Source organism: Limtongia smithiae, assembly GCF_038497785.1.
Source record: "Limtongia smithiae strain NRRL Y-17922 unplaced genomic scaffold V1518scaffold_4, whole genome shotgun sequence".
In the NCBI taxonomy this organism is placed as follows: domain Eukaryota; kingdom Fungi; phylum Ascomycota; class Lipomycetes; order Lipomycetales; family Lipomycetaceae; genus Limtongia; species Limtongia smithiae.
Genome location: NW_027117625.1, coordinates 270,561 through 292,997, shown reverse-complemented (window position 1 = coordinate 292,997; position 22,437 = coordinate 270,561). Strand labels below are relative to the sequence as shown.

The window sequence follows — 22,437 nt, the reverse complement described above, 5'->3', positions numbered from 1 at the left end:
TGGGATACAATTTGTGTGAGTGTTGTGTATGTACAATGTGTTCTAATGCTACATTTCCCTCCGTCCTCTACCGTCCGTTGTCAACCCCGCTCTGCTTCTCTATGATGGCCCAGATGCGCTCCATGCGATACCCGCCCGCGTCGTCGGCGACGTAGAACCACCTCCGGGTGCGTGTACCGTCGAGCGCCTTCTCGATGATACTCTGACGCCCCTCGCCGCGCATCGCGCGCTCGCGTTCGACGCGCTCGCCGTCGACGACCTCGAGATTGACCCACCCCGCGCGCCGGCTCACGATCCGCAGGTCACGCAGCTTGACGCGGCAGTTGTAAAGTCCTCGCCCAAACGCGGAGATGCACTCAAACACAAACTCCTCGTCCTCGACCAGCTTCTCCACGTCGACAGCCTCGCCTGCCGGCTGCTTGTATACGCGGAAGATGCGGTGGACGTACGGTGCGGTAAAGTAGTACACTAGCGGCAGGGGCAGCACCGTGGGTATGCCGACCAGCAGTGCCAGCGCGGCGGGCACGCCGTCCATGGTCATCATCGCGGAGGAGAAGTAGCCCCCGAGCACGGCGAACGTCCACGCGGTGCGCTTAGTCGCGGACACGTGGAACGTCGACGATGCGGTGTATATTGGCGCGCGCGCCAGTGAAACTGCGGAGGTGTCGAGGTGTTCGGTGTGGTACACGATGGGCGCGTACACGCCTGTCCGGATTTTGGTGGTCACTTGCTCCAGTTCTGGCTGCGATGGGTCGATTTCGCTCATGGCAAAGCGCACTCCGCGCGGCCGGCGTGCGTGGGCCCAGCATGTCGCGGTTTGTGGTCGTGCAAGCCCACGTCCAATATGTCGAGTCAGTGCCATTGAGTGCGGTGGAAGTCCAGTAGTGGTCGTTGTCATCGAGGCGTGAAGTTCGCCATGCTTTTGTTCTCGAGGCGGGTAACTCCAACGCATGCCCACAATCAGCGAGCTCATTGCAGTTCCGCAGCACTCGATGGCCCCGAAACGAGCCTTGCGGTCGGCTGGTACGGTCGCAGCGACGGGGGTCGAGGCGGTATCATCGCCTGCAAAGCGCGCCAGACCAGCGCGCAAGACCAAAGAGCCGAAGAAGGAGTCCAAGACCGAGTCAGCAGCGGAGCCCGTCGATACTACCACCACCGGCGGCCCCGCGTACTGGCTCTTCAAGGCTGAACCGGAGTCCCGCCTCGTCGACGGTGTGGACGTCAAGTTCAGCTACTACGATCTCGAGAACGACGGCAGCGCACACTGGGACGGCGTGCGCAACTACGAAGCGCGCAACTGCATGCAGCGAATGAAGGTCGGCGACCTTGGCTTCTTCTACCATTCCAACTGCAAAGTGCCCGGGATTGTCGGTAAGTGTGGTGCTGTGGACGAGAAGAGTGGGCTGAAGTAATTGTGTCTATGCAGGTATTCTCCGCGTCAAGAAGGAGGCGTACGTTGATTGTGCGTAACTTTCATGACCTTTCAAAATAGGACAGCACTCACACGCGCAGTCACGGCTTTCGACACGAAGCATCCGTACTACGACGCGAAAAGTGTCGAGGAAAAGCCGAAATGGTTCATGGTCGACGTGGAACCTGTGCGCCGGCTCGGCCGCCTCGTGAGTCTCCAGGAAATCAAGGACCTCACCGCATCCGATGGCGCAAAGTCGCCGCTCGCAGACATGGCGCTACTGCGCCGCTCACGGCTCTCTGTTGGGCCCGTCCGTGAGTCCGAGTGGAACTACCTACTAGAGCTCGCGGCCAAGCCCGTGCCCGAGGAAGATCACGAGTAGTTATGTACACATTCCTCAACTACTCTCCCTGCACAATCATGCTCCCGTCCGCGCGCTGCGCCCATTCCGTCCAGCTCCCGTCATACACGACATTCGGCGCACCGCCTGCACTCGCAAACCCGGCTTTCCCAAGCGCAGTCTCAAGAACACACGCGGTTACGCCCGTGCCGCACATGGCAATCGTGGGCTTTTCCGGCGACATGCCTTTGCTCAGAAACAGTGCTTGTAGCTCATCCACGGACTTGAACTGGCCCTGCGTGTCCAGCACCTCGCTGAACGCGATCGAGATTGCGCCCACGACGTGCCCGGAGGGAATACCTGGTCGCGGCTCTGGCGCAGCGCCGCTCCAACGAGCGTACGGTCGCGCGTCGATGATGTTGTAGCTCTCCCTGCGCGCTGCGTCTTGCGTGATAGCCACCATATCCTCGTACGACGCGACACGCTCCGCGATCATGCCGTTATTTGTATATGTCGAGGTCGCGTCGGTTCTGTTCGCTTGCTTGAGCGAGGCGAGTTTCTCGGTTGTAATAGGGAGGCCCTGCTTCTTGTACTGCGGAAAATTGTCGAGCAAATATACCGACGGGTGCTTAAACACGAGGAACATCCATAGCGCACGCGGTGCGGAGAAGTTGCCTTGCTTGTCGTACACGATTATAGTGTCCTGGAGCGAGTCAGCACTGTTCACCATCACGCAGTCAATTGGTTCCCACGTTATTGCTAATCCCAAGTCCATCTACCACAATTAGCGCACTCTACACAAAATAGAAGTGCAGATAACATACCCATCGCGGCGCTGAATTGCTCAGCGGACGGCAGCATATGCGGATACGGCGACAGCGGATCTTTAACCTCATCGATGTCGAAAAACCGCGCACCTGGAATCCGCTCTGCCAAAAACTCATCCTTGCCGCTTTTGCCGGCATTAGGCAGATACCACGTCGCGTCGAGCGGGATAACGGAGGCCGACGACGATGCGAACAGCTTCGCAGCCGCTGCCGGGGTAATCAGATGTGAGGATTGCATGCTCGGTGCTGACGCAGAGAAAGTGCGGTTATATCGATAGAAAACTGAATACGCACGACGGAGACTGTTTGAGACCCGCAGCTGAGAAAGAGATAGCAGCGCAGGCATGGCAATTGGTTGTGATCCTCGAGGCGGTGATTGAGATTGCGTACTGGAGCTGGTTCCAGTACAAACCCCGCGCAACTGCCCAGAACGGCAGCTCACAAACATCCACCTCGGTCTTTGCGCGCTATGCCCGCGGTATCATCGATCTCCAGCAATCTTTCGTCTTCGTTCTCCAGGAAACACCTTGTACCATGAAAGTGACCATCAACCGATGGAACGCTATCAGCACGTGGCACTGGGATAAGCTGCAAGACGAAGTTTGTGGCATATGCCGGGTTGCGTTCGAGGGCACCTGTCCAACCTGCAAATACCCCGGCGACGACTGTCCCATCAGTATGTCTTTCTTTACTTACATGTGCTGTGTGTAGGAGGAGAATACCGTTGCTAACGAAATTAGTCATCGGCGAGTGCCAACACGCGTTCCACATGCACTGCCTGATCAAGTGGCTGAAGACCGAGTCGTCGCGAGAGCTGTGTCCGATGTGTCGACGCAAATTTGTGTTTCATTCTGCGTCGTAAAGCACATGACGCAATGTGTGTTTACAGTGTTTACAGTGTTTGCAAATGTGGCGTTTAGGTCGTCTGTCGAGGGAAGACCGCGTTTGGAAAGCGCACTGCGAAATTCGCGCTACCGCATATATGTAACGAGTTACTTTCTCGGTGCTGGAGTTCATGTTTATTATTGGAGCACGGCGTTTAGAGTGTTGTTCCTGCGTTCTTTGTATTCAAATGCCACTCAACAAGGAGTAGAGGCGCGTGCGTTGCATCACCTGTGCCACGTTTGCGCGATGACCTCGTCTTTGCCACGGACTTCTCAGGGTCCATTTCTTCTCTCCTGTAAGTTCACCACTCATTCCCCAACCCCCTCCCTCCCCGCGTAAAATGAGGTGTCCTCGCGAAGGCTGCGCAAACGACGTGTCGACACTGCAGTGCCCGACATGCCTGAAGTACGGCAAGGACATATACTTCTGCAGCCAGGACTGCTTTAAGAAGTATGTACTTGCCTCACACCACCGTGTCTCCGTGGCGATGTACTGACTGAACCAGAGCATGGCCAACACACAAGCTCGTGCACAAGGAACTGCAAGCATCAAAACCGCACGAGTCGAGGCCGTACGACCCATTCCCGTCGTTCGCTTACACCGGCAGCACGCGGGCCGTATACCCGTTGTCGCCGATGCGTACCGTCCCCGCCGACATCCCGCGGCCGGACTACGCGGCAGACGGCATTCCGTACTCTGAGCAGAAGCTGCGACAAAATGCGGTGCTGATTAACTCGCCAGAGGACATCGTCAAGATCCGCAAAGCGTGCATCGCCGCGCGGCATGTGCTCGACACCGCGGCCGCAGCGCTAAAGGTCGGCGTAACGTCCGACTCAATCGACGCGCTCGTGCACGCCGAGATCGTCAAGATAGGTGCCTATCCCTCGCCGCTGAACTACTACCACTTTCCTAAGAGCGTGTGCATCTCGGTCAACGAGATCATCTGCCACGGCATCCCGGACCAGCGCGTGTTCGAGGACGGCGACATCGTCAACATCGACGTGACGATCTTCCTCGACGGCGTGCACGCCGACCTCAACGAGACTTACTATGTCGGCGAAAAGGCGCTCGCCGACGCCGACAACATCCGCCTCATTGAGACTACTCGCGAGGCGACCTACAAAGCTATAGAGATTGTCAAGCCCGGCATACCGCTCCGCGAAATCGGCAACGTTATCGAGGCTCATGCCAAAGCAAACGGCTGCTCCGTCATCCGTGCGTACTGCGGCCACGGCACCAACAGCTACTTCCACTGCCCGCCCAGCATCCTGCACTACGCCAAGAGCAAAACCCCCGGTGTCGCGAAAGCTGGCATGACATTCACCATCGAGCCCATGCTCGCCCTTGGCTCGTACCGCGACAAGACCTGGCCCGACAACTGGACCTCCGCCACTGTCGACGGCAGGCGCTCCGCTCAGTTTGAACACATGATCCTCGTCACCGAGACCGGTGCCGAGATTCTCACCGAGCGTATGGCAGACTCGCCCGGTGGGCCAGTCAAGCGGATATAGGTAGGTCAGAGAAATGTAGCATTGTTGGTGCATCAAACTGTAAAATAAAGTACGTACAAAATGCAAACAGTGACTGTTAGATGGAAGTTACATACAAACAAAAACGCACGCTGAACAACCATTATGTACTTGTACAACTGAGAAAACTGACATCACGACAAGGGTTGCGGTGCCTTAGGAATGAAGAGCAACAAACATAATAAAGAAACATAAAAGGTAGCAGTAATACACGGTCGTGCTGCTAGAAATAATTCACAAAAAGTTGATTTGTCACGCTCCTCCTCATCGTGTAGTTGTCTCGCCGGTGCTTATATAGATTAATTTAGTCCTCCTCGCGGATGAGCGCAACAATCATGCTGTACAGGTAGAAGAAAAACATGAGCAAGTGGAACCCGAGCTTGATGAAGCTCTCCTTCTTGTGCTCGTTCAAGGTCCGGAAGATCTCGGTCGCGTCAAGAAGGTGGTTGTTGTTGAGGACCCTGAAAGGTTAGTAGTCGGGCAAGGGTAAATGTCGGTAGAGCTATGCGCTTACTTGTTAATGTTATAGGCGACCAGAGGAAGGTTGATAATCAGCGGGAGCCAGTAGCCGTTTATTAAGAACATGAAGGTCAGGAAAGCTTGGATGGCGGCCTCGGGGAGGATGTACTGAGATGCGATTAGCAAGTGAAGCACCACGATCAAGAGCAGGGACATACGTTGTTAAGACGGTTGCACAGATCGAAGACATTTATGTAATCTGCAAGACAGGAAGATGAGTGAATGCGCAGCGGCGCTGGACGGTGTTGGGATACATACCGCACTCTGTATGATGGTTAGCCATTGCACCACGGTGAACACCCAAAACAACAATACGCACCCAAATCGCTGTACATGATTGTGAAAAACACCTGCAGGAACAGATTCGCCGCGTTCAGTAGCACTGCGAGCAGAAATAGCCTGTATGAAACACACCCATGGTCAGAACCGCCAATGCAATGAACATAGATATTGTGCGAGTGGACACACCAGGCTTCACCAGTCATTGTGAGGGACGGATCGAGAGCGGGAGGAGATTATGGGATGCGGAAGAGCTTGAAGCGTGCGGTCTGCGGGTGTCTGTGTGCGCGCACGAGGAGGCGGGGCGGGAGCGAGAGCGGAGATCGTGTCGTCGTCTGAAGTCAAGGAGAAACCCAGCCGACGCATTGCTGATGAGCGATATGACACGACAACGACACGGCAGTCCTGTGCTCTCGCAGCCTCTCGTGACACGGCAGTCCCGACGCAGAGCGCAATGTTAGCAGTGGACGATGAGCGTGCAGGGATACTCTGCGAGCCGGCGCCGGTGCCGGGAACAACGGTGCCACCAGACGAGCGCGCGCAGGCTCCACGTCAACGCAGAAGCTCCCACAATGACGAATAGACGTACCTCGTAGGTGGCGGGCGTGGGGACGGCGAAGGCGACGCTGTTGCGGAGTGGCGATGCTGCAGGCGTCGAAGTCGATAGCGAATTCGACGGCCCACAGAGTCACACCGCCACAGTGCACCGCCGCGCACCGCCATGCTTCCCGCTGTACGCACTTACCGCCTTCACAACCAGATCCTTCCTCTCTCGTACTTGTCCATGAGCTCGCAGTCCTCACTCCGCGCGAAGATCACCGTGAGTTTCTGTACTGTGTGTTATTGTTGTGTGCGCTGCTAAAATATTCCAGTTCGCAGCCATCGCATGCGCCGCGACTGCCCTGCTCCTCGGCACGCTGTCCTATGCCGTCAGTGACATCGACCGCGCCCACCGCGCACATATGAGCCCATTCAGGACAGCCGACTCGCGCAATTCTCGCCGCAGCAGGCGTGCGCACACACGGCGGCAACACCATAGCAGCGCAGCGCGTCCCGACACGACATCAGAAAACAACGCCTCCGGCTCCCCCCCCCTCGTCGACCACGCATTATCCCCCTCGTCCGACAACGACGACGATGACCATGCGGAGGGCGAAGATGACGACTACGATGGCCTGTTACATAACTACGTCGATGATACCGGGCTCTGGAGTCTGTGTGACAAAGACTCCTGGGGCTCAACCGACCGCTCGCTTCGTCTAATCCGGCACATCGCCGAGCGCGAACTCGATCGGCTGGGCTACGTGCACCGCGGGTTCAGCTGCTCGATATGCGACGCCACCCCGATCCGCGGTACGCGCTACGTATGCGTGAACTGTGATGCAATGGATATTTGCGAGGAGTGCGAGGCTGCGGATACGCATCCGCGCACGCATATTCTCTACAAAATTAGAGTACCGATACCGGTTATGCGGATGAAGTGCTTAGTCGCCGAGCCGTCGTGGTACTCTACCAGCGATGAGGAGCTGGCACTGCCAAAGGAATTACGACCCGAAGCGCTTGAAGCGTATTCTGCGCTCACTCTCCGTAAGTGTATCATTCGTTCCCCGTCGCAGCTCATGCTCACGTACACAGACTCAAAAGCCGAAGTCGCGGCTTTATACGAACAATTTGCCGCGCTCGCTACTGTGCCTCTTCCCGCCGACGCCAATGGCATCGTCGCCGGCGGCATCAATGAAGCGACATTCCGCTCCCTCCTCGTCCGGCGAAACTCGGAAACCAACCTCCTCGCAGCCCGCATTTTTCACGTGTACGACACCGACCACAACGGCGTCATCGGTTTTGAAGAGTTTCTCCACGGCCTCGGCGTGTTCCTCAATGGGTCGCGCATGATGCTACTCAAAGCCGTGTTCAGTGTGTATGACCTAGACAACGACGGGTTCGTCACCGCGCAGGACGTGGTGGCGGTGTTGATGTCGCATTTCGAGATCTCGCATGAGGTATTTCGCTACATGATTGGCACGGCCGAGAGCATGTATGTCGATAGACGCGTCGTCATGGGTCACCAACCCATGTCTTCTGCCTTCACTGTCGGCTTTTCTCATTCTGATCACACCGGCGCGGACATTGTTCCCGACACCAAAAATCACGACGACACATGGTCCCTCACCGATCCGCCACACGCATCTGCATCCGTATCTCCATCTCCACAAGACTCCTTCGACAAACTGGCCGCCGAACTGCCCTCCGGCCCGCTGAGCGGGACGGAGTACGAATCAGAGCTGAAACGGATCACTCTCAAAGCGACGCAGGATGTCGTCGAGGATATCTTTCGCTCTGCCAAAATCGGTCACCCGAGTAAAGGCATGTCCTGGGACGAGTTTCAAGCTGTCGCGCATATTAATGATGAGTGGTTCTACACCTTTCTTACATGCTGGTCGCAGGATGCTGTGTTCTAGACATATCATAATACAAGTACAATCATCACTATTCGCAATTCTGCATTCCTATTCGTCAAAACGCTAGTCAACGTCAACGTTGAATTGTGGCTCTATGTACTCGTTTCTCTCAACTGTGTCTTCTGGCGGGGTATTTTCTTCGCTCTCCTCAAAATCCTCTTCTCCGTCCTCACTTTCCTGTTCATTCACTGGCGCCACGTCATCGTAATACCGTAGGACGCGCGCCATTTTACTCCCATCTGCCGTCACATCATCAACTTCTTCTTGCACCTTGACGACAATCGCAGTCAACGCAATCCGGGCCTCGCGAAGCAATGCGTCCGACCTGGATATGCATCGTGAAATGCTACAGTCCAGGGCCAATGATAGTGCAATCAACTCGCGCTCTGTGCTTACGAGTTCGTCGTCGCTGCTGGCGGCAGCTATGCTACTCGAAAGTCTTGTCGTCTCACTTGCAGGGGAGCTCGCGCGTGTACTCTGCACCGACGTCTGTGTACGCGATGGGCTAGGCATCCCCAGCCCGTCGGGTATAGTTGTCAGCTCCAGCTCGTGCTCGCTGTCCTCACCGGTCTCCGCCTCCGCGCCCATCGCAAGGATATCCGCGGTGCTCCCGTGATTTCGACGAATCCACTGCATTAACTTCCGCAAGTCACGACTCTGTGCAGATATCTCGCGTTCCAGCGTGCGGTTAACTGCAAGCAACGATGTGTTTGAGATCTCAAGGTCCAAGATCTTTCGGTTAGTGCGGGCTGCGTCGGTCATTGGTTCCAAAGCACTGCTGGCGTCGGCGGAAGGGATCAAGATGTCTGCTTCTGCTCTTGGTGTTTTGTCCGCGTCGTGGTAATCGTCTTCGGTATTGTGCTCAACGGCGGTGTCTGTGGCAGTATACTCTGACCCACCCGTGCTCGACGACGATGTTTCCGAAACCGACGAGAGCGACGACGATGACGAAGTGGTCGTGGTAGGACTTGTCGAGTAAAAATGAATTTGCGGCAGCGGCGGCGATGTTGTCGTCACCACCACTGGGGGAGCGTGCTGCTGTTGCAGCTGGGACGGCAACAGCGCATCATACTGTTGCTTGCCCCCCGGCTTACGAGGCGATAAAACCTCCTCCTTCCCGTTCGCATACACAAATTTCGCATGTCTTGTATGTGACACCGGCGTGGACGGTGGCATATCGACACTGGATAACCGCGACAGCGCACGCGAGGATGTTGTCGACACTGTCTGACTTCGGTTTGGTGGGGTGCTTGACGACTGCCCCACGGCTTGTAATTGACTTGCAGTCGCCGTTGTCGCAAGCGACAATGTGCGCGATCGCGTCAATTGCAGCCGTCCAGCATCGCTCGTAGTCGCAGGCGACGATGACAAAGTACGTCGTAGCGGCGTCGCGCCGTCGTGAAAACCGCGTTTTAGGTGACTGCCACTTCCAGACGGCGTAGCCGGTGCCGATGCCATTGTCGACATGTCTGCCGCTGCGAGATGCGGGGCGTGCTGGTGAAAGCGCGGTGATCGCGTCGTCACGGTTGCTGGTAAATACGACAGTGTCGTGCGCGACACAGCGTCGCGCTTTGTGCTCGTCGGAGTGTCATGTTCACTGGCTGCCCTCGCTGAAGACGCCACCGCTATCGACGCCCGCAGCGTCGCAGCTCTGCGTGGTTCTCTCCGTGCTCCTTCCATCGTCGTCCCGGTACTACTACTACGCGACACTGCTTGCGTGCGGTGCCGCGGTGTTGCGGCCGGTGTGGTACTCGCTGGCTGCATTCTGATCGCTGAACGGTATTGTGGTGGCGGTGATGTCGTAGGAGCAGCGCTCTGCTGCCCATGATCGGTACTAGACTGTGCGTGCGCTCAGCTGCGTGAACGCGCATGTGCCATGCGATGGTCGTGGGGGTATGGCAGTGCGGAGCAGTGGGAGTTGAGGGAACCCGCGGCGACCGCGCCAGCTGTTTACTGCGGCGTCAGGGGCAGGCAGGGCATCACAAACTAACCACTCTACTCCAACTTCTCAGACCATATCGCCTTCAAAGCGCCCCTTATATATCCTTCTAGTATTTATTTAACAATCGCGTGTTCTACTTGCTATATATAACCCGCCACGAACCGCACACAAAAAGTTCGCCCGGCTCCGATCTGTAAACTAGTCCACGTCCTTCATATCCGAGTCGTCCGGTTCAGTTGACTCAGTCGGCTCCGCCTTCTCGGCTGCCTCCTTGGCCGCCGCGTCCTTGGCCGCCTGCTGCGCAGCAGCAATCGCAGCTGCCTTGTCCGACTCCGACTTCAGGTAGCGCGCCTTCATGGCACCGCCCAGTGCGTCGATCTCCGTGTATTTGGCCATGTATTCCGACTTGCTCGCGTCCTCGCCGTCGCCGTACAGCCAGTCCTCTGTCTCCTCCAGCAGGCTCCGTAGCTTTTCCTTTTCCTCTTCGGAGGCAAACGCAGAGTACTGGTCCTCCACCTTGGAGCGCAGTTCATAGATGTACGCCTCAAGCGCATTCTTTCTATCCTCCGTGTCCGCAACGTGCTTATCGTCCTCCACCATCTGGTTCTCCTTTTCTATCAACGTCATCTTGACGCTGCTGTCCAGCGCAGTCGTGCCGTGCACGATCGACAGCGTGTTCTTCTTGACCCACTTCTTCACAGTTTTGGTCTTGACGGGAGCATCGGAGTCACCCTCCTTCTCCTTCTCTTTCTCGCCCTCGATCGGCTCTTCAACCGTAACCTCCTCAGCAGTGTAGGCAGAGTCGACAGTGATCAGGCCGGAATGATCGGTGCGAAGTCGGATCTTGACCGCGGGGTGCTCGCCGTTCTCCATGGGCGTGGCGCCTTTGATGGTCCACTTGCCGATCCACGGGCTAACTGCGCCGGGAAGCTCGGACGGTTTCGTGTACAAAGCCTCAATATCGAAATCTTCGCTGCGGAACAGAGTGATGATCTTGGTCGACGGGATCAAGTTACCGTGGGGGAACACTTCCAATTCACTGGCATCCTCGCCATCGACCGGCGCCCACCGGAAGCTGACAGAGTATGGGTTGATGTCCTCAAACTTGTACGGCCGCACGCGGAGAGTGGGGGAGTGTGTGGCGCACACGAACGCACAACCGCGCGCGATGGCCTCGTCCTGGTTAAGTGTGAAAGACAAAGGCTTGTCGAGGAACTTGGAGATGGTCTCCTTGACGACGGGTATTCTAGTAGAGCCGCCAATCAGCTCAACCGAGTCAATCTGGTCAGACGTGAGCTTAGACTCGAGAACAGCCTTCTCGAGGGGACCAAGTAGGCGGTTGAGCATTGGCTGGACAATCGCTTCTAACTCGTCACGCTTGAGCGACGACGACACGTCGATGTCGTTCATGACGGACTCGATGTTGAGCGGTGCTGACGAGTTGGCGGACAGAATCTTCTTTAATCGTTCGGTCTGGGCGAGGACGCGCGAGTACGCTTTGGGATTCTCGCGCACGTCGATCTTGTACTTTTCCAGAAACTCCTTGCTGAAGTACTCCGTCAGTGCAAAGTCGATCTCGCGGCCGCCAAAGTGGATATCGTAGGCGGACGACAAAATCTTCATCTCGCCCTGGGCGAACGCAGCTACCGTGACGTTGTAGGACGAGTGACCGATGTCGACGAAGACGACGTTCTTGGTCTGGCCCTCCGGGAAAGTCCGGAAGACACCATAGGACAGCGCGGCAGCGGTGGTCTCGTTGATAAGTCGGACGGGATTTAAGCTGGCGATGTGGCCGGCGTCGATGAAGGCACGGCGCTGGGCGTCGGTGTACCAGCCAGGGACGGAAAGGACAACGTCAGTGACGGGGGTCTTGATCTCGTTCTGCGTGATGATCTTGATCTTGGACAAGTACATGGCCACTAGCTGAGTAGCTGTGAATACCGTGGACTCGCCTAAATAGCGGACCTTGACGCCGACCTCGCCGCCGGCGTCGACGAGCTCGCCAGCGATGAACTTCTTCTCATATTCGACCTCGGGGTCCATCAACTGACGGCCGATGATGCGCTTCAACGAGCCTATGGTGTTCTTGAGGTTTGTGATTTCCTGAGTCTTTGCGCTCTCTCCGATAAAGCGGTTCTTGACGCCAAAGGCCACAAGTGATCTGGTGGACAGACTCTGTGAGCAGTGCATAATACAACCACGCAGGCGCGTTCAAGGGACAATGGGGACATACGGAGTTGCTCGATTTGAGACCTCGTTCACAATGACGTCGATTCCTCGGTTACGAGCCACCTGTATGGCGTGGATCAGCAAATGCAGAGGATTCGTAAGTGGATAGTAGTGGTGAACTTACAGCAACAATGGTGTTGGCGTTGCCGATGTCAATGCCGACTGCTCCAGACATAGCGGGTGAGATCTATGGCAAACTGCGAGGTGTTAGTACTGCGCACTGCTCCAATGTCCGAGCAGCAGCCAAGGAAGGTACTCACTTGCGGGGAGTTGGGGTATGGCCAAATGCGCGTGAAGCTGGGAAGTTGGGAGACGCGCAGCGTTTATGAAAATTTGAGCGGCGGCTCCAGCAGCTTCTCGCGCGTTCCACGTGGAACGTGCGTTATGATATCCAGTTTAGTGCAATACACGCAGAGAAGGCATCAATCGCTGTTGTGGACACTATAACACCACCTACACATCTACATTCTACGTTCTGTACCTGTAAAGCATGAAGTTGTATTCGCTGTAAACAGTTCAACTGGCAAAGCTATTGTTAGCGGGCGTTCATCGTAAAAATAAAAGGCCTGCCGGAAGCAAGGGCAACACTGCATCATATCAGATAGGAGCGAAAGATATTGATGGTACAATTTTCTTCAACATGGTTGTTCAGGTGAACTATGCAAGTTGCATCATCTTCTAGCAGCCGTCGCTGCTTCCGGGAGTCGGTCCTCGTGGATTAACATACCAGATCAGAAAGCGCCGGGAGTCGTGCGGTCGAGGCTAGTCCTCTGGGTCTGAGGTCGATGAAAAAGAAAAAAAATTTCTGAAGAGTGCGTCGGACACGCACAAAAGTCAGGGAGCAACCCGAACCCACACCGCGGACTCTGCAATCGACGTCTCAACCGCCTCTGTACTGCCGTATCTCCACCCGCAATGTCGTCCGCTCCTGTGTTTCCGGCACGCAAAGCCGCCATAGTGCGCAACACAAACGAGACCAAAATCCGGGTGCAGCTCTCCCTCGATGGCGGCGAGCTGCCTCCATTCGAGAAGGCGAACGGCGGGGCTGAGGACATGGCCGAGGAGAAGCAGGACGAGACCTCGCACGCTACCCAAAAGTCCAGCTCGCAGGAGATCGTCGTCAACACCGGCGTCGGCTTTTTTGACCACATGATCCATGCCCTGACCAAGCACGCAGGTTGGAGCATGAACATCTACTGCGACGGCGATCTCCACAGTATGCTCATATCTGCTGCTTGCTACTTTGAGCCACTTAGCTAACCTTCTGTGCAGTCGACGACCACCACACAACCGAGGACTGCGCAATTGCAATTGGCACCGCATTTAAACAAGCCATGGGCAGAATCGTCGGCTACAAGCGCTTCGGCTACGCTTACGCACCGCTCGACGAAGCTCTATCCCGCGCCGTGGTCGACCTCTCCGGCCGGCCGTACGCCACCATTGACCTCGGCCTCAAGCGCGAGAAGCTTGGCGCACTTTCCACCGAGATGGTCCCCCACGTCTTGAGAAGTTTCGCACAGGCTGCCGGCATTACCATTCACGTTGACTGTATCCGGGGAGAAAACGACCACCACCGCGCCGAAAGCGCGTTCAAGGCCCTCGCCATCGCTATCCGGGAGGCCACGACCCGGACTGGTGGAAGTGAGGTGCCCAGCACAAAGGGAGTTCTGTAATGCAACCCAGAATGCCCTAGATCTGCAAAAATGTAACTGTACTTTACCTTTGAAATACGTGTGACCACCACCGTTGCCAGAATTACCCCTGAAAAACTTCCAGAACTCTATCCTCAGTCGCCTTCCCTCGAGCTTGACGACGGCTGACTCCGGCCACGCAGCAAGATCCCCGGAGCAGTTACAACCATCTGATGACAAGACGGTGATATGGGAAAGTCGCCGGATCGTGCAGTACCGATATTTGGTATTGTACAGCAAGCCGCTTCGCCACAAATATCACGACGGCGATGTTTGGCGAACGACCGTCCCGGCAATGTCTTCTGCTCTTGCGCTCGACAGTACGCGGCGACGACTACGACGTCCTCAGTGAAGACCTCTACCGATGATGTAACCTCCGGGCTATTTGAAGTACCAGTTAGTGGGCCTATTGTTAGCGTCATGAGCGGAATTATGCGCCGCAGCGAATCCTATGTTCTTGACATCAACATGGGACAATCTGGACTTGTCCAGAAACTCGCAAGCACGACATATGGTCACCACTTCTACAGCCTGAATGTGCGCAAACAGATTGACCAAGCAGTGCGGTCTCCTTCCAAACTGGGAATAGTTCATTTGGCAGCATTACAGAAGTCAATGTCGCGACTGGATGTTCCACAGTTCGGTACTCGAAGCCGACAATTCGATGTTATCGCATTTTCGCAATGCTTCCACAACTTCGCTGGAAGCTCAGCGAGTCATGAACGTATCATGAGCTGGCTTGCATCCATGCTGCGACGGGTCAACGGAACCGTGATGTTTTACTGGCAATTCGATCCAGCACTGGATGACCCGGTACCGTTCAATGCGACGATAGCTCAATTCTCGGCAACAAAAGAAGGCGACCGCGTCGAGTCGGATCCAAACTTTGAAATGCTTCAATTGTTGAAGAAATTGCGCGGAGCCGTTAAAGGATTCAAGGACTTCGTCAACCATACGGATAATGTGAGCACATTAGCACAGCTCTACTCGGAACTTTACCAGATGTCCCAGAAACGACGTAAAGGCCGTCCTGTACCAGAAAGCATCGAAAAATTGGACTATCCGGCGAATTGGTCTGATTTCATCAAAGTACGCAGCGACCTGTCAATTGCAGAGAAGAACATGTCGCGGTACTACGGCATACATCCCTACGCTTCTCACCTACGACGTTATCTCATGGATAAAATGCCACTAGTCGCATTGAATCATCCAAAGCAATTCAAGGCAGCCATTTACGAACGGGCGGATGGGCACAAGTACGCAAAGCCGCTCACTCCGAAACTGCAGCCTGACCAGTGGCAGATCGAGGTTGCGTCTCTTCTGAGACCACATAGACAGTCTGATATAGCGTCATTTGAGCGGGCAGATTGGCGAAAACCGTTCATGGACATCCAAAATTTATACACACTATCGCAGACTTTCTCTATGCCGATACAGGAGGAGAGCGGGAGATATGCGACGCTTGCGACAATAGAGGAAATCTCCACATTCTGGCAGCAAGACCCGGCGTTTTGTCATTTGAGTATACATGAGAAGCAAAAAATAGCTGAGCAAATAGTCTCAGCCTTGGAAAGCCCCGAGATTGAGAAGACAGAAGGAAAACTGAAAGTAGTTCGCGGCTGGTATATAGGGTGGTTGTCGCGCGCTAATATTCAGCCTCTGCAGCTACTGTAAATATGCACTTGTACAATATTCAGAGCATAGTTGTACGAATTCTGACAGTCAATGGAATCAATGGTATGAAACACCGGATGACTCGGTTTTGAGAGGATTTCTTTCGGAATATCTTTTATCCGCGAATAACACTGCTCCCTGAAGTCTCCACACATTGCATTTGATCTCGCAGCGACAAGTACTGGGTGTCGAACTTGCAAGCTCTTATGATATGAGATTTAGCAAATCAGGTGGGTTCACACACTCAAGAATATTCAGCCCATATCCAACGGTCCATCCAGCAGTTCGAGGTCTCCGCACACCGCTTTCAATACGTACTACGCACTACTACTCCCTATACCAAGTAATGTCAGCAGCACCAACATCAGCAGCGGGAAGCAAAAAAAACAGCCGGAGGCAAGATGCTCCTGATGTTACACTTAGCAAAAAGCTATCCTATCTGCTACGACACGGCGCAGTGAAGGAACGATTATCAATCGGTCAGGACGGGTTCGCTTCAATCGACGACCTACTGAAGAATAATCGATTCAAAAAGACTCTGTTCAAGGACATTACACGAATCGTCGCGGCGGATTCAAAGTCACGGTACAAGTTAGAGTATAGAGGCAATCCCGAGAACGAAGAGGCATCGAAGACTACAGGACAGGACTGGTACATCAGGGCAAACCAGGGCCACTCTATCGAGGTCGGCAATCTTGAAATCATTGACATCACAGATTACAACGAATGTCCTATAGCGATACACGGTACATATCTGGACATGTGGAATTCACACATCCGCAGTGAAGGCTTGTCGAAGATGAAGCGGAACCATATACACATGGCAAGCGGCATGCCTGGGGACGATGGCGTAATAAGCGGCATGCGGGCAAGTGCGGACGTCTTTATATATGTCAACGTGCGCAAGGCTATGGAAGATGGCATTTGTTTCGGCCGGTCCGCAAATGGAGTTATTTTAACCGAGGGCAAAGATGGCTTTATTGGACCGCAGTATTTTGAAAAGGTTTTGACAAAAAAGGGCGAATCACTTCTGTGATAGTTGAATCCAAACTTCCTTTGCTCCATGTAATATCCTACTTGCTAATATTAGCGTGTCACTCTTGTAACATAAGCGTGCATATAGTGCGTACGATCGGTCAAGCCCCTCATCGGGGTTGAATCTGTTCAGTAGATGTAGGGGATGATCTTCCAGCGCACCAGTTTCTTGTACTGCTGCCAGTCCTCGCCATATTTTTGGCTGCACTTGGCGTCGTCGCGGCTCTCGCGGTGGATCAGGAGGATGGCAAAGTACAGGCAGTAGAAGTAGGTGACTGGAGTGTGAAAGCCAGTGGGCGTGCACCACGAAATCGACATGAGCCAATCGCCAAAGTAGTTAATGTGGCGCGACATGCCCCACCAGCCGCCAGTGAGAAGTTTACTGCCAGATTTTGTTTTAATGTAGGTGAGGTCTAAACAATACTATGTTAGTGTCACGTCTTGGGGAATGCAGCTTACGAAAATACTTACGAGCAACTGAGGGGTCGTTCTGGCGGAACGCGTTCTTCTGCGAGTTGGACGAACGAAATATGTAATATCCAAGTGACTTCAGCAGCACGATCGCAGTCACACCATATGCACCAAGGTTCACAGGTGTTGTGGCCAAAAATCTACTCTGGAGCGTGTACGTGAACGGCACCAACGCAAGGTCGCCAAACGCCAGCATGAATCCAAAACCGTCAGACGTGATGTCGATCATCGTAAGATTCTTCGACTCCAGCACAGCGGCGTCGATAACGTAAATGAACTGGAATATGTTCACCAAGATCATGGAGTCCGAAACGTATCCGAATTTGTGGTACTGCGACAGCGCTTCCGCGGCGTTGATAATGCTCCACAAGAATAAGCCAGGTCGCAGTTCGCAGAACAATTTGATATCGAACATGCCAATACGCGGGTTTAGCTCTCTGCCGATAAACCAGTCGAAAATCGGGTTGCCGGTGTTGCCGCCGTATGCGAGAATTGTCTTGGGGTTTCCAAAGGATTTAAAGTACACGAAGAAGGCAATAACGAGAGAGGAGGCGATGGAGGCGGTAATAAGACCGAGAAGATGGTCGGCCACGAACTGCAGCTCTGGAAGCTCCCACTTGGTGATGAATCCCCGAGCGATGAGAACAGCAATGACAACGAGGAACGAGTGGATACCTGTCTAAGTTAGCAATTGAGTATCTACACAGAACAATTCATTCTCATACCGTTCATCTTGTACTTCAACGTAGTACCATCTCGCAGGACAGTTCCCTCTATAACGCGGCCAGGCACGACGTAAAACAAGACCACCAAGCCGAAGAACCACCCAAGGTATACGCCAAGCGCACAGACGTCAAAGATCTTCGCATCCTTGTTGGCGTCGAGGATGTAGTACAGAACGTATATCAGGGTCGGCAGGCCGAAGGTAATGCCCAGGGCACCAGGCACGCCGCTGAACTCAACATGTGTAGTCTTTGGGTTCAGCTCCGACACGAGAGCAGGTTCCGCCGCAGTTTCGGACGGCAAAAGGGGTTCGGACGGCAGTGCTTCTGCGGTCGACATGGCGGCAATTCTATATCAGCGAATTGCACCGAAGTCGTGAGGCGTCTTGCGTACTGTGGCAGGGGCAGGGCTATATAGTGGAGATGGGCCTCCGGTCGCGGCGTATCAGCGATGTGCGGGTGATCGTATTCGTTTCCCGGCACGGATCCGTATTCTCAAAGCCGCGCGTTCGGATTTAATCCGAGATTCGCAGTGGTGCACCTCGGAATTCTCGGGTTGGAAGTTCACGGTTCACCAGTGGCGTTCTCAATCCCCTCTACATCTTGCAATCGGCACTCACCACTCCGGTACAGATGGCGGAAAACGAGAATAATGCGCCTGCATCTGCCAATGGCTCGCCACACTCAGCTGAGAGCGCAACTGCGCTGCCGGAACTGATGACTATTTCCAATCGACCGATACAATTCAACAGCTCCAAAGGATTCTTAGGTATGCAATGATGCGGCCTCTTAGCCGGTTTCCATTCAGTGAATTGTGCGCAAACCGCTGTCACTCGCATTATGATATGCTGCGGTGCAGGTCGAACAAAATCTATTACCCAATATCGCAGACTCAGAAGACTTGGAGAGGGCAGTAAGTAATCCCATTTTATGATAAGATGTAGTTCTAAAACTCACACTGTTCAAGCCTACGGTATAGTATAGTACGTTCTCGATTGCACGATCGCTACTTCATTGTCTCGCCTAACAGTCAATTCAATAGCCAGGCGCTAGATCTGCAGACTGAGCGCAAAGTCGCCTTAAAGGCGGTTCGCATCTTCCAAGATAGTCAGAGAGATGGCATACCAACAACCGCCTTGCGCGAGCTGTCGATGCTGCGATCGCTCAGGGACCACAAGAATATAATTGAGCTGCTCGATATCGCAGTGGGCGACACCAAGCTGGACGAGGTCTATATGGTTCTGGAGTACGCGCGCTATGTAAGGAAGCTCAATGTCGTACATTGAATATGACGCTAATGATTCTAGGATCTTGCGAATTTGATCGATAATATGCGCGAGCGGTTCAGCATCAGTGAAGGCATGCCGTCAATACTAGTTATGCCAACTCGATAGTTACTAACAAACTTTCAGTCAAGTGTCTGATGCAGCAGCTTCTCCTCGGACTAGAGTACATCCATGAAGAAGGAATTATCCACAGGTAGTAATAGTCTATGTGCTCCGACAGATTACCTACTAATCTATCGCTCAGAGATATCAAGATGTCCAATTTGTTGTTAACAAATCAGGGAATTCTGAAAATTGGTAGGCTCGCCGAAATTGTTCTGCCGTTCTGCGATTTTCTTACATGAACATTCAGCTGATTTCGGTCTCGCTCGAAGCTATACCGATAGGCCAATGACTCCAAACGTTGTCACAATCTGGTACCGGTCACCAGAGTTGCTATTCGGAAGCAAGCGGTACAATGCGGCGATAGATCTATGGTCCGCAGGCTGCATCATGGGTGAATTTATCCGCTTAGATCCTCTCTTGCCCGGCCAAAGTGAGAAGCAGCAAATTGATCTCATTGTCGGTTTACTTGGAGCGCCGGATGATAGGATCTGGCCTGGCTTCAGAACTCTGCCATTTGCGCAATCGTTTCGGTTCCAGGATGTACGGACAAATACGCTCAATAGAGTATTCGCTAATCAGTCCCAGGCGACGATTGAACTCTTGAACGACTTTTTGACGTACGATCCAAGTAAGCGGATAACGTCATCAAGGGCTTTATCCCACCATTACTTTTCGGAGTCTCCTCCCGCAGCTAATCCATCCCTGCTACGAACGTTTCAGCATTCCAGCAGGAGTAAAGATAATCGCGATCACCATACTGGCACTGGCACTGTATCAGATAAACCGCATAAAGGTACGCGAAAAAGCCAATATCAATACGAATTTGACGATGATACCTTGGTTTCTTCGTACGAAGTTCCACAGTCAAACGACGAGGAGAGACACAGCAAGCGTCCAAGAATATAGACTGACCTAATTACTTTGTGCTGCAATGGCTATCACAGCATTTACAAGCATTTTGAGCAGTTAATATAATAAAGTATACATGTCTTCCTAGCACTCGCCAGCCGTAGCCAAGTAAATGCGAATTGCACGCACGTGATTCCGATGGCGAAGCGACCTTCAAAAAAGCTGATCCGACCGCGAATCGAACGCGGAGCCTCCTCGGGATTTGCTTACATAATGTAAACGAGACGTGATAAACCGTTACACCACCGGACCATACCGTATTGAATTCTTAATTTTCCAGTTTTCCCGGGTCGAAATTTGGCTCTAGAAGCCAAATTTCGACAAAATAGCGCTGCTCTCTTGAAGCCTTTGAACTTATGTACACAATGACTTTGATAATTATCTTCATATCGCTAATTTTACGCCTGAATTGATCAAGTTTGTAAGCTTATGCATGTACGATATAAGGTTTTCACTGACGGATTTAGACTACACCCCTGACTGTCCAAGGATGTAGGAGGACAGATGAACTTTGCGGCGTATGCGGCAGCCAAGGCATACTTGACTACTTGAGCCTTCCGCAGCAGCAGCAAATAATTAGTCCGCAACTTTCTCGATCCGCTAAAACAGGAGGCCACAATCTTTTACCTTCAAGTTTCGCTAATCTGCCCGCATCGGCTCATTTACCTGTGAATTCTTCCCCACATCACAGCGTCCTCATCTTTATCGTCATTCATAATTGGATGTAGGCAAATTGATTCTGTTTGGCCGGTTCAAGAAGTGACGCACTATGTGCAACATCTTGCTACTGGACACGAGGGTCCGTAGTGGTGCCAGTTTACAATGATCTTGGCAGCGGGTGCGCAATGACCTTGGCAACTGTAACATTAGTGTTTGCCAATTGATAATCGATGCCAATTAGAGTACAACAGATCATCACGTTGCATAATGTCTCGACAATAGCAGAGATATCGAGGGAGTACAAGCAAAGCGTCGGTCTTATGACGTCGTCAGCTCTCACCTTCCTCGCCGTCACGTGGATTCGAGACATCCCCGATGACACAAGATCTCCCTTCCTCGTGATTCCCGCCAGAAAATCGCACGAGCGCATAACTTCCGCCATATGCTTCTCATTGGAACTTGAATTGAGCTTGGAGTTTCTGGCTTTGCCTTCGGGACTTTCAACGTTCAAGGAATAGGTCGTGCCGTAGGAGGATTCTGCCCAGAAAGATGAGAGGGGATGATTCCCTGGCACGGTTGTCAAGGGTGAAGTGTATATGCACAAATATGATGCGATTATATTATTGCATCAGATTATCTGGACGAGAAGCTGTGTGGCAAGGGACGCGGCGACGGCGAAGGTGCACTGCGATATCCCAAAATTTCTTGAAATGCACCGTTAAGTCCCCAACCATTGAAGTTGCCAAACCGTGGCGTGTTGATATACGGAGAACTAGACTCGTCGGCTACCGGTAATGTAAATTGCTATTCTGGGGCATAGAATCTGTACGCGATTTTCTTACGTGCAGCACTCGCTTTTGCTCCACTGCAAATTTCGTACGAGCCCGCGACTTTGTGTAATGGCGCGTCTGCGCAAAGACATTACAGGATGTAAAATTTTGGAATCCTGTCAACCCCGGAAGCTCTGAAGACCTCGCATGGGTGCTCTCAAGGATCATATTTTTCGTGCCTGACAAGTATTCGTTTTCGAGTCTTGGGATTAAAAATTCAAGTGGCGGTAGGCACTCGCATTCAGACACAAAATTTAGGAGTCTAGAATTTAGGAATTTAGGAAGCCATGCTAACCACACGGGCTATAACATACATGCGACTTTGTATACATGTTCTTTTCAATTTTGACGAAGCTTATGCGATTAATCATGAAATTGAAGAAGCTAAGAGCGAATGGACTGTTCAACTGTGCACCTGTTCCCGAACGAGAAACCCCAACACAACGCGCGCCACACTTTCTGCAGTACGCGCGAACAGCGCGCGTCATGCAAGGGGACCTTTCTGGTTAATTCAGATTCCTGCTTAAATATTAGTTATTTGCTTAGATGTCGTAGAATATGATACGCGGGCGCGCTGTGCGGCCACTCGTGCGTGCCAGTACAGACAGATCACGATCGCTTGAACCGCTGGCTC

The 22,437-nt window shown here is 53.3% G+C and overlaps 14 protein-coding genes and 1 non-coding gene across 15 annotated transcripts; 8 read left to right on the top strand and 7 right to left on the bottom strand.

The window, feature by feature from the left end:
* Positions 1 to 6: 6 nt before the first annotated feature.
* V1518DRAFT_414563 (uncharacterized protein) lies at positions 7 to 972 on the bottom strand. Its single transcript, XM_066903604.1, has one exon. It carries the CDS (start codon positions 950 to 952, stop codon positions 68 to 70), a length of 885 nt encoding a protein of 294 aa, XP_066760145.1. The 5' UTR covers positions 953 to 972; the 3' UTR covers positions 7 to 67.
* A 20-nt stretch (positions 973 to 992) lies between these two features.
* Positions 993 to 1,793, top strand: V1518DRAFT_372814 (PUA-like domain-containing protein; the record flags this gene model as incomplete). The annotated part of the gene is made up of 3 exons (XM_066901406.1): positions 993 to 1,371; positions 1,427 to 1,462; positions 1,513 to 1,793. 3 exons carry the CDS (start codon positions 993 to 995, stop codon positions 1,791 to 1,793), a joined length of 696 nt encoding a protein of 231 aa, XP_066760144.1.
* Positions 1,794 to 1,812: 19 nt separating this feature from the next.
* Positions 1,813 to 2,816, bottom strand: V1518DRAFT_437465 (Rhodanese-like domain-containing protein; the record flags this gene model as incomplete). Its single annotated transcript, XM_066906327.1, has 2 exons — positions 1,813 to 2,470; positions 2,572 to 2,816. 2 exons carry the CDS (start codon positions 2,814 to 2,816, stop codon positions 1,813 to 1,815), a joined length of 903 nt encoding a protein of 300 aa, XP_066760143.1.
* Positions 2,817 to 3,112: 296 nt separating this feature from the next.
* V1518DRAFT_437464 (anaphase-promoting complex subunit 11) lies at positions 3,113 to 3,440 on the top strand (the record flags this gene model as incomplete). The annotated part of the gene is made up of 2 exons (XM_066906326.1): positions 3,113 to 3,254; positions 3,319 to 3,440. The coding sequence occupies 2 exons, from the start codon at positions 3,113 to 3,115 to the stop codon at positions 3,438 to 3,440; spliced, it is 264 nt and encodes an 87-aa protein (XP_066760142.1).
* Positions 3,441 to 3,622: 182 nt separating this feature from the next.
* V1518DRAFT_226042 (peptidase M24, structural domain-containing protein) lies at positions 3,623 to 5,451 on the top strand. The gene is made up of 2 exons (XM_066900947.1): positions 3,623 to 3,913; positions 3,969 to 5,451. The coding sequence occupies exons 1-2, from the start codon at positions 3,804 to 3,806 to the stop codon at positions 4,972 to 4,974; spliced, it is 1,116 nt and encodes a 371-aa protein (XP_066760141.1). The 5' UTR covers positions 3,623 to 3,803; the 3' UTR covers positions 4,975 to 5,451.
* On the bottom strand, positions 4,974 to 6,436 carry V1518DRAFT_414550 (cornichon). The gene is made up of 7 exons (XM_066903603.1): positions 6,380 to 6,436; positions 5,980 to 6,044; positions 5,831 to 5,910; positions 5,770 to 5,775; positions 5,670 to 5,710; positions 5,507 to 5,619; positions 4,974 to 5,453 (listed from the first exon to the last, which is right to left on the bottom strand). The coding sequence occupies exons 2-7, from the start codon at positions 5,994 to 5,996 to the stop codon at positions 5,297 to 5,299; spliced, it is 414 nt and encodes a 137-aa protein (XP_066760140.1). The 5' UTR covers positions 5,997 to 6,044; positions 6,380 to 6,436; the 3' UTR covers positions 4,974 to 5,296.
* A 97-nt stretch (positions 6,437 to 6,533) lies between these two features.
* V1518DRAFT_414548 (uncharacterized protein) lies at positions 6,534 to 8,281 on the top strand. Its single transcript, XM_066903602.1, has 3 exons — positions 6,534 to 6,610; positions 6,663 to 7,377; positions 7,426 to 8,281. Exons 1-3 carry the CDS (start codon positions 6,575 to 6,577, stop codon positions 8,247 to 8,249), a joined length of 1,575 nt encoding a protein of 524 aa, XP_066760139.1. The 5' UTR covers positions 6,534 to 6,574; the 3' UTR covers positions 8,250 to 8,281.
* Positions 8,163 to 10,378, bottom strand: V1518DRAFT_414546 (uncharacterized protein). The gene is made up of 2 exons (XM_066903601.1): positions 10,354 to 10,378; positions 8,163 to 10,297 (listed from the first exon to the last, which is right to left on the bottom strand). The coding sequence occupies exon 2, from the start codon at positions 10,011 to 10,013 to the stop codon at positions 8,313 to 8,315; it is 1,701 nt and encodes a 566-aa protein (XP_066760138.1). The 5' UTR covers positions 10,014 to 10,297; positions 10,354 to 10,378; the 3' UTR covers positions 8,163 to 8,312.
* On the bottom strand, positions 10,294 to 12,756 carry V1518DRAFT_414544 (heat shock protein 70 family). Its single transcript, XM_066903600.1, has 4 exons — positions 12,681 to 12,756; positions 12,545 to 12,617; positions 12,425 to 12,483; positions 10,294 to 12,352 (listed from the first exon to the last, which is right to left on the bottom strand). The coding sequence occupies exons 2-4, from the start codon at positions 12,593 to 12,595 to the stop codon at positions 10,390 to 10,392; spliced, it is 2,073 nt and encodes a 690-aa protein (XP_066760137.1). The 5' UTR covers positions 12,596 to 12,617; positions 12,681 to 12,756; the 3' UTR covers positions 10,294 to 10,389.
* A 270-nt stretch (positions 12,757 to 13,026) lies between these two features.
* On the top strand, positions 13,027 to 14,175 carry V1518DRAFT_414543 (Imidazoleglycerol-phosphate dehydratase-domain-containing protein). Its single transcript, XM_066903599.1, has 2 exons — positions 13,027 to 13,636; positions 13,693 to 14,175. Exons 1-2 carry the CDS (start codon positions 13,336 to 13,338, stop codon positions 14,091 to 14,093), a joined length of 702 nt encoding a protein of 233 aa, XP_066760136.1. The 5' UTR covers positions 13,027 to 13,335; the 3' UTR covers positions 14,094 to 14,175.
* Positions 14,176 to 14,218: 43 nt separating this feature from the next.
* On the top strand, positions 14,219 to 15,872 carry V1518DRAFT_414541 (uncharacterized protein). The gene has a single exon (XM_066903598.1). It carries the CDS (start codon positions 14,301 to 14,303, stop codon positions 15,783 to 15,785), a length of 1,485 nt encoding a protein of 494 aa, XP_066760135.1. The 5' UTR covers positions 14,219 to 14,300; the 3' UTR covers positions 15,786 to 15,872.
* V1518DRAFT_414540 (KptA family-domain-containing protein) lies at positions 15,873 to 16,867 on the top strand. Its single transcript, XM_066903597.1, has 2 exons — positions 15,873 to 16,015; positions 16,067 to 16,867. The coding sequence occupies exons 1-2, from the start codon at positions 15,997 to 15,999 to the stop codon at positions 16,819 to 16,821; spliced, it is 774 nt and encodes a 257-aa protein (XP_066760134.1). The 5' UTR covers positions 15,873 to 15,996; the 3' UTR covers positions 16,822 to 16,867.
* On the bottom strand, positions 16,717 to 18,500 carry V1518DRAFT_414537 (ergosterol biosynthesis ERG4/ERG24). Its single transcript, XM_066903596.1, has 4 exons — positions 18,017 to 18,500; positions 17,292 to 17,966; positions 16,916 to 17,233; positions 16,717 to 16,858 (listed from the first exon to the last, which is right to left on the bottom strand). Exons 1-3 carry the CDS (start codon positions 18,351 to 18,353, stop codon positions 16,950 to 16,952), a joined length of 1,296 nt encoding a protein of 431 aa, XP_066760133.1. The 5' UTR covers positions 18,354 to 18,500; the 3' UTR covers positions 16,717 to 16,858; positions 16,916 to 16,949.
* V1518DRAFT_414535 (kinase-like domain-containing protein) lies at positions 18,421 to 20,497 on the top strand. Its single transcript, XM_066903595.1, has 8 exons — positions 18,421 to 18,782; positions 18,873 to 18,926; positions 18,981 to 18,996; positions 19,056 to 19,272; positions 19,321 to 19,372; positions 19,426 to 19,492; positions 19,544 to 19,596; positions 19,652 to 20,497. Exons 1-8 carry the CDS (start codon positions 18,647 to 18,649, stop codon positions 20,308 to 20,310), a joined length of 1,254 nt encoding a protein of 417 aa, XP_066760132.1. The 5' UTR covers positions 18,421 to 18,646; the 3' UTR covers positions 20,311 to 20,497.
* Positions 20,477 to 20,565, bottom strand: V1518DRAFT_t20. The gene has a single exon. It is a non-coding gene; the product is annotated as a tRNA-Val (tRNA).
* Between the last annotated feature and the right edge of the window lie 1,872 nt (positions 20,566 to 22,437).

Excerpts from the sequence above, each read along its gene's own strand:
- V1518DRAFT_414563 (XM_066903604.1), bottom strand. The coding sequence starts at position 952 with ATGCGTTGGAGTTACCCGCCTCGAGAACAAAAGCATGGCGAACTTCAC.
- V1518DRAFT_226042 (XM_066900947.1), top strand. The coding sequence starts at position 3,804 with ATGAGGTGTCCTCGCGAAGGCTGCGCAAACGACGTGTCGACACTGCAG. Across the intron at positions 3,914-3,968 it reads AGCCAGGACTGCTTTAAGAA|AGCATGGCCAACACACAAGC; the intron begins GTATGTACTTGC and ends TGACTGAACCAG.
- V1518DRAFT_414550 (XM_066903603.1), bottom strand. Across the intron at positions 5,620-5,669 it reads TGTGCAACCGTCTTAACAAC|TACATCCTCCCCGAGGCCGC; the intron begins GTATGTCCCTGC and ends ATCGCATCTCAG. Across the intron at positions 5,454-5,506 it reads GTCGCCTATAACATTAACAA|GGTCCTCAACAACAACCACC; the intron begins GTAAGCGCATAG and ends CTAACCTTTCAG.
- V1518DRAFT_414548 (XM_066903602.1), top strand. The coding sequence starts at position 6,575 with ATGAGCTCGCAGTCCTCACTCCGCGCGAAGATCACC. Across the intron at positions 6,611-6,662 it reads CACTCCGCGCGAAGATCACC|TTCGCAGCCATCGCATGCGC; the intron begins GTGAGTTTCTGT and ends AAAATATTCCAG. Across the intron at positions 7,378-7,425 it reads GTATTCTGCGCTCACTCTCC|ACTCAAAAGCCGAAGTCGCG; the intron begins GTAAGTGTATCA and ends TCACGTACACAG.
- V1518DRAFT_414546 (XM_066903601.1), bottom strand. The coding sequence starts at position 10,013 with ATGCAGCCAGCGAGTACCACACCGGCCGCAACACCGCGGCACCGCACG.
- V1518DRAFT_414544 (XM_066903600.1), bottom strand. The coding sequence starts at position 12,595 with ATGTCTGGAGCAGTCGGCATTGACATCGGCAACGCCAACACCATTGTT. Across the intron at positions 12,484-12,544 it reads ACGCCAACACCATTGTTGCT|GTGGCTCGTAACCGAGGAAT; the intron begins GTAAGTTCACCA and ends CACGCCATACAG. Across the intron at positions 12,353-12,424 it reads GTCTCAAATCGAGCAACTCC|ATCACTTGTGGCCTTTGGCG; the intron begins GTATGTCCCCAT and ends TCTGTCCACCAG.
- V1518DRAFT_414543 (XM_066903599.1), top strand. The coding sequence starts at position 13,336 with ATGTCGTCCGCTCCTGTGTTTCCGGCACGCAAAGCCGCCATAGTGCGC. Across the intron at positions 13,637-13,692 it reads CTGCGACGGCGATCTCCACA|TCGACGACCACCACACAACC; the intron begins GTATGCTCATAT and ends CCTTCTGTGCAG.
- V1518DRAFT_414541 (XM_066903598.1), top strand. The coding sequence starts at position 14,301 with ATGGGAAAGTCGCCGGATCGTGCAGTACCGATATTTGGTATTGTACAG.
- V1518DRAFT_414537 (XM_066903596.1), bottom strand. The coding sequence starts at position 18,353 with ATGTCGACCGCAGAAGCACTGCCGTCCGAACCCCTTTTGCCGTCCGAA. Across the intron at positions 17,967-18,016 it reads GTTGAAGTACAAGATGAACG|GTATCCACTCGTTCCTCGTT; the intron begins GTATGAGAATGA and ends TAACTTAGACAG. Across the intron at positions 17,234-17,291 it reads GAACGACCCCTCAGTTGCTC|ACCTCACCTACATTAAAACA; the intron begins GTAAGTATTTTC and ends AGTATTGTTTAG.
- V1518DRAFT_414535 (XM_066903595.1), top strand. The coding sequence starts at position 18,647 with ATGGCGGAAAACGAGAATAATGCGCCTGCATCTGCCAATGGCTCGCCA. Across the intron at positions 18,783-18,872 it reads CAGCTCCAAAGGATTCTTAG|GTCGAACAAAATCTATTACC; the intron begins GTATGCAATGAT and ends GCTGCGGTGCAG. Across the intron at positions 19,597-19,651 it reads TCAGGGAATTCTGAAAATTG|CTGATTTCGGTCTCGCTCGA; the intron begins GTAGGCTCGCCG and ends ATGAACATTCAG.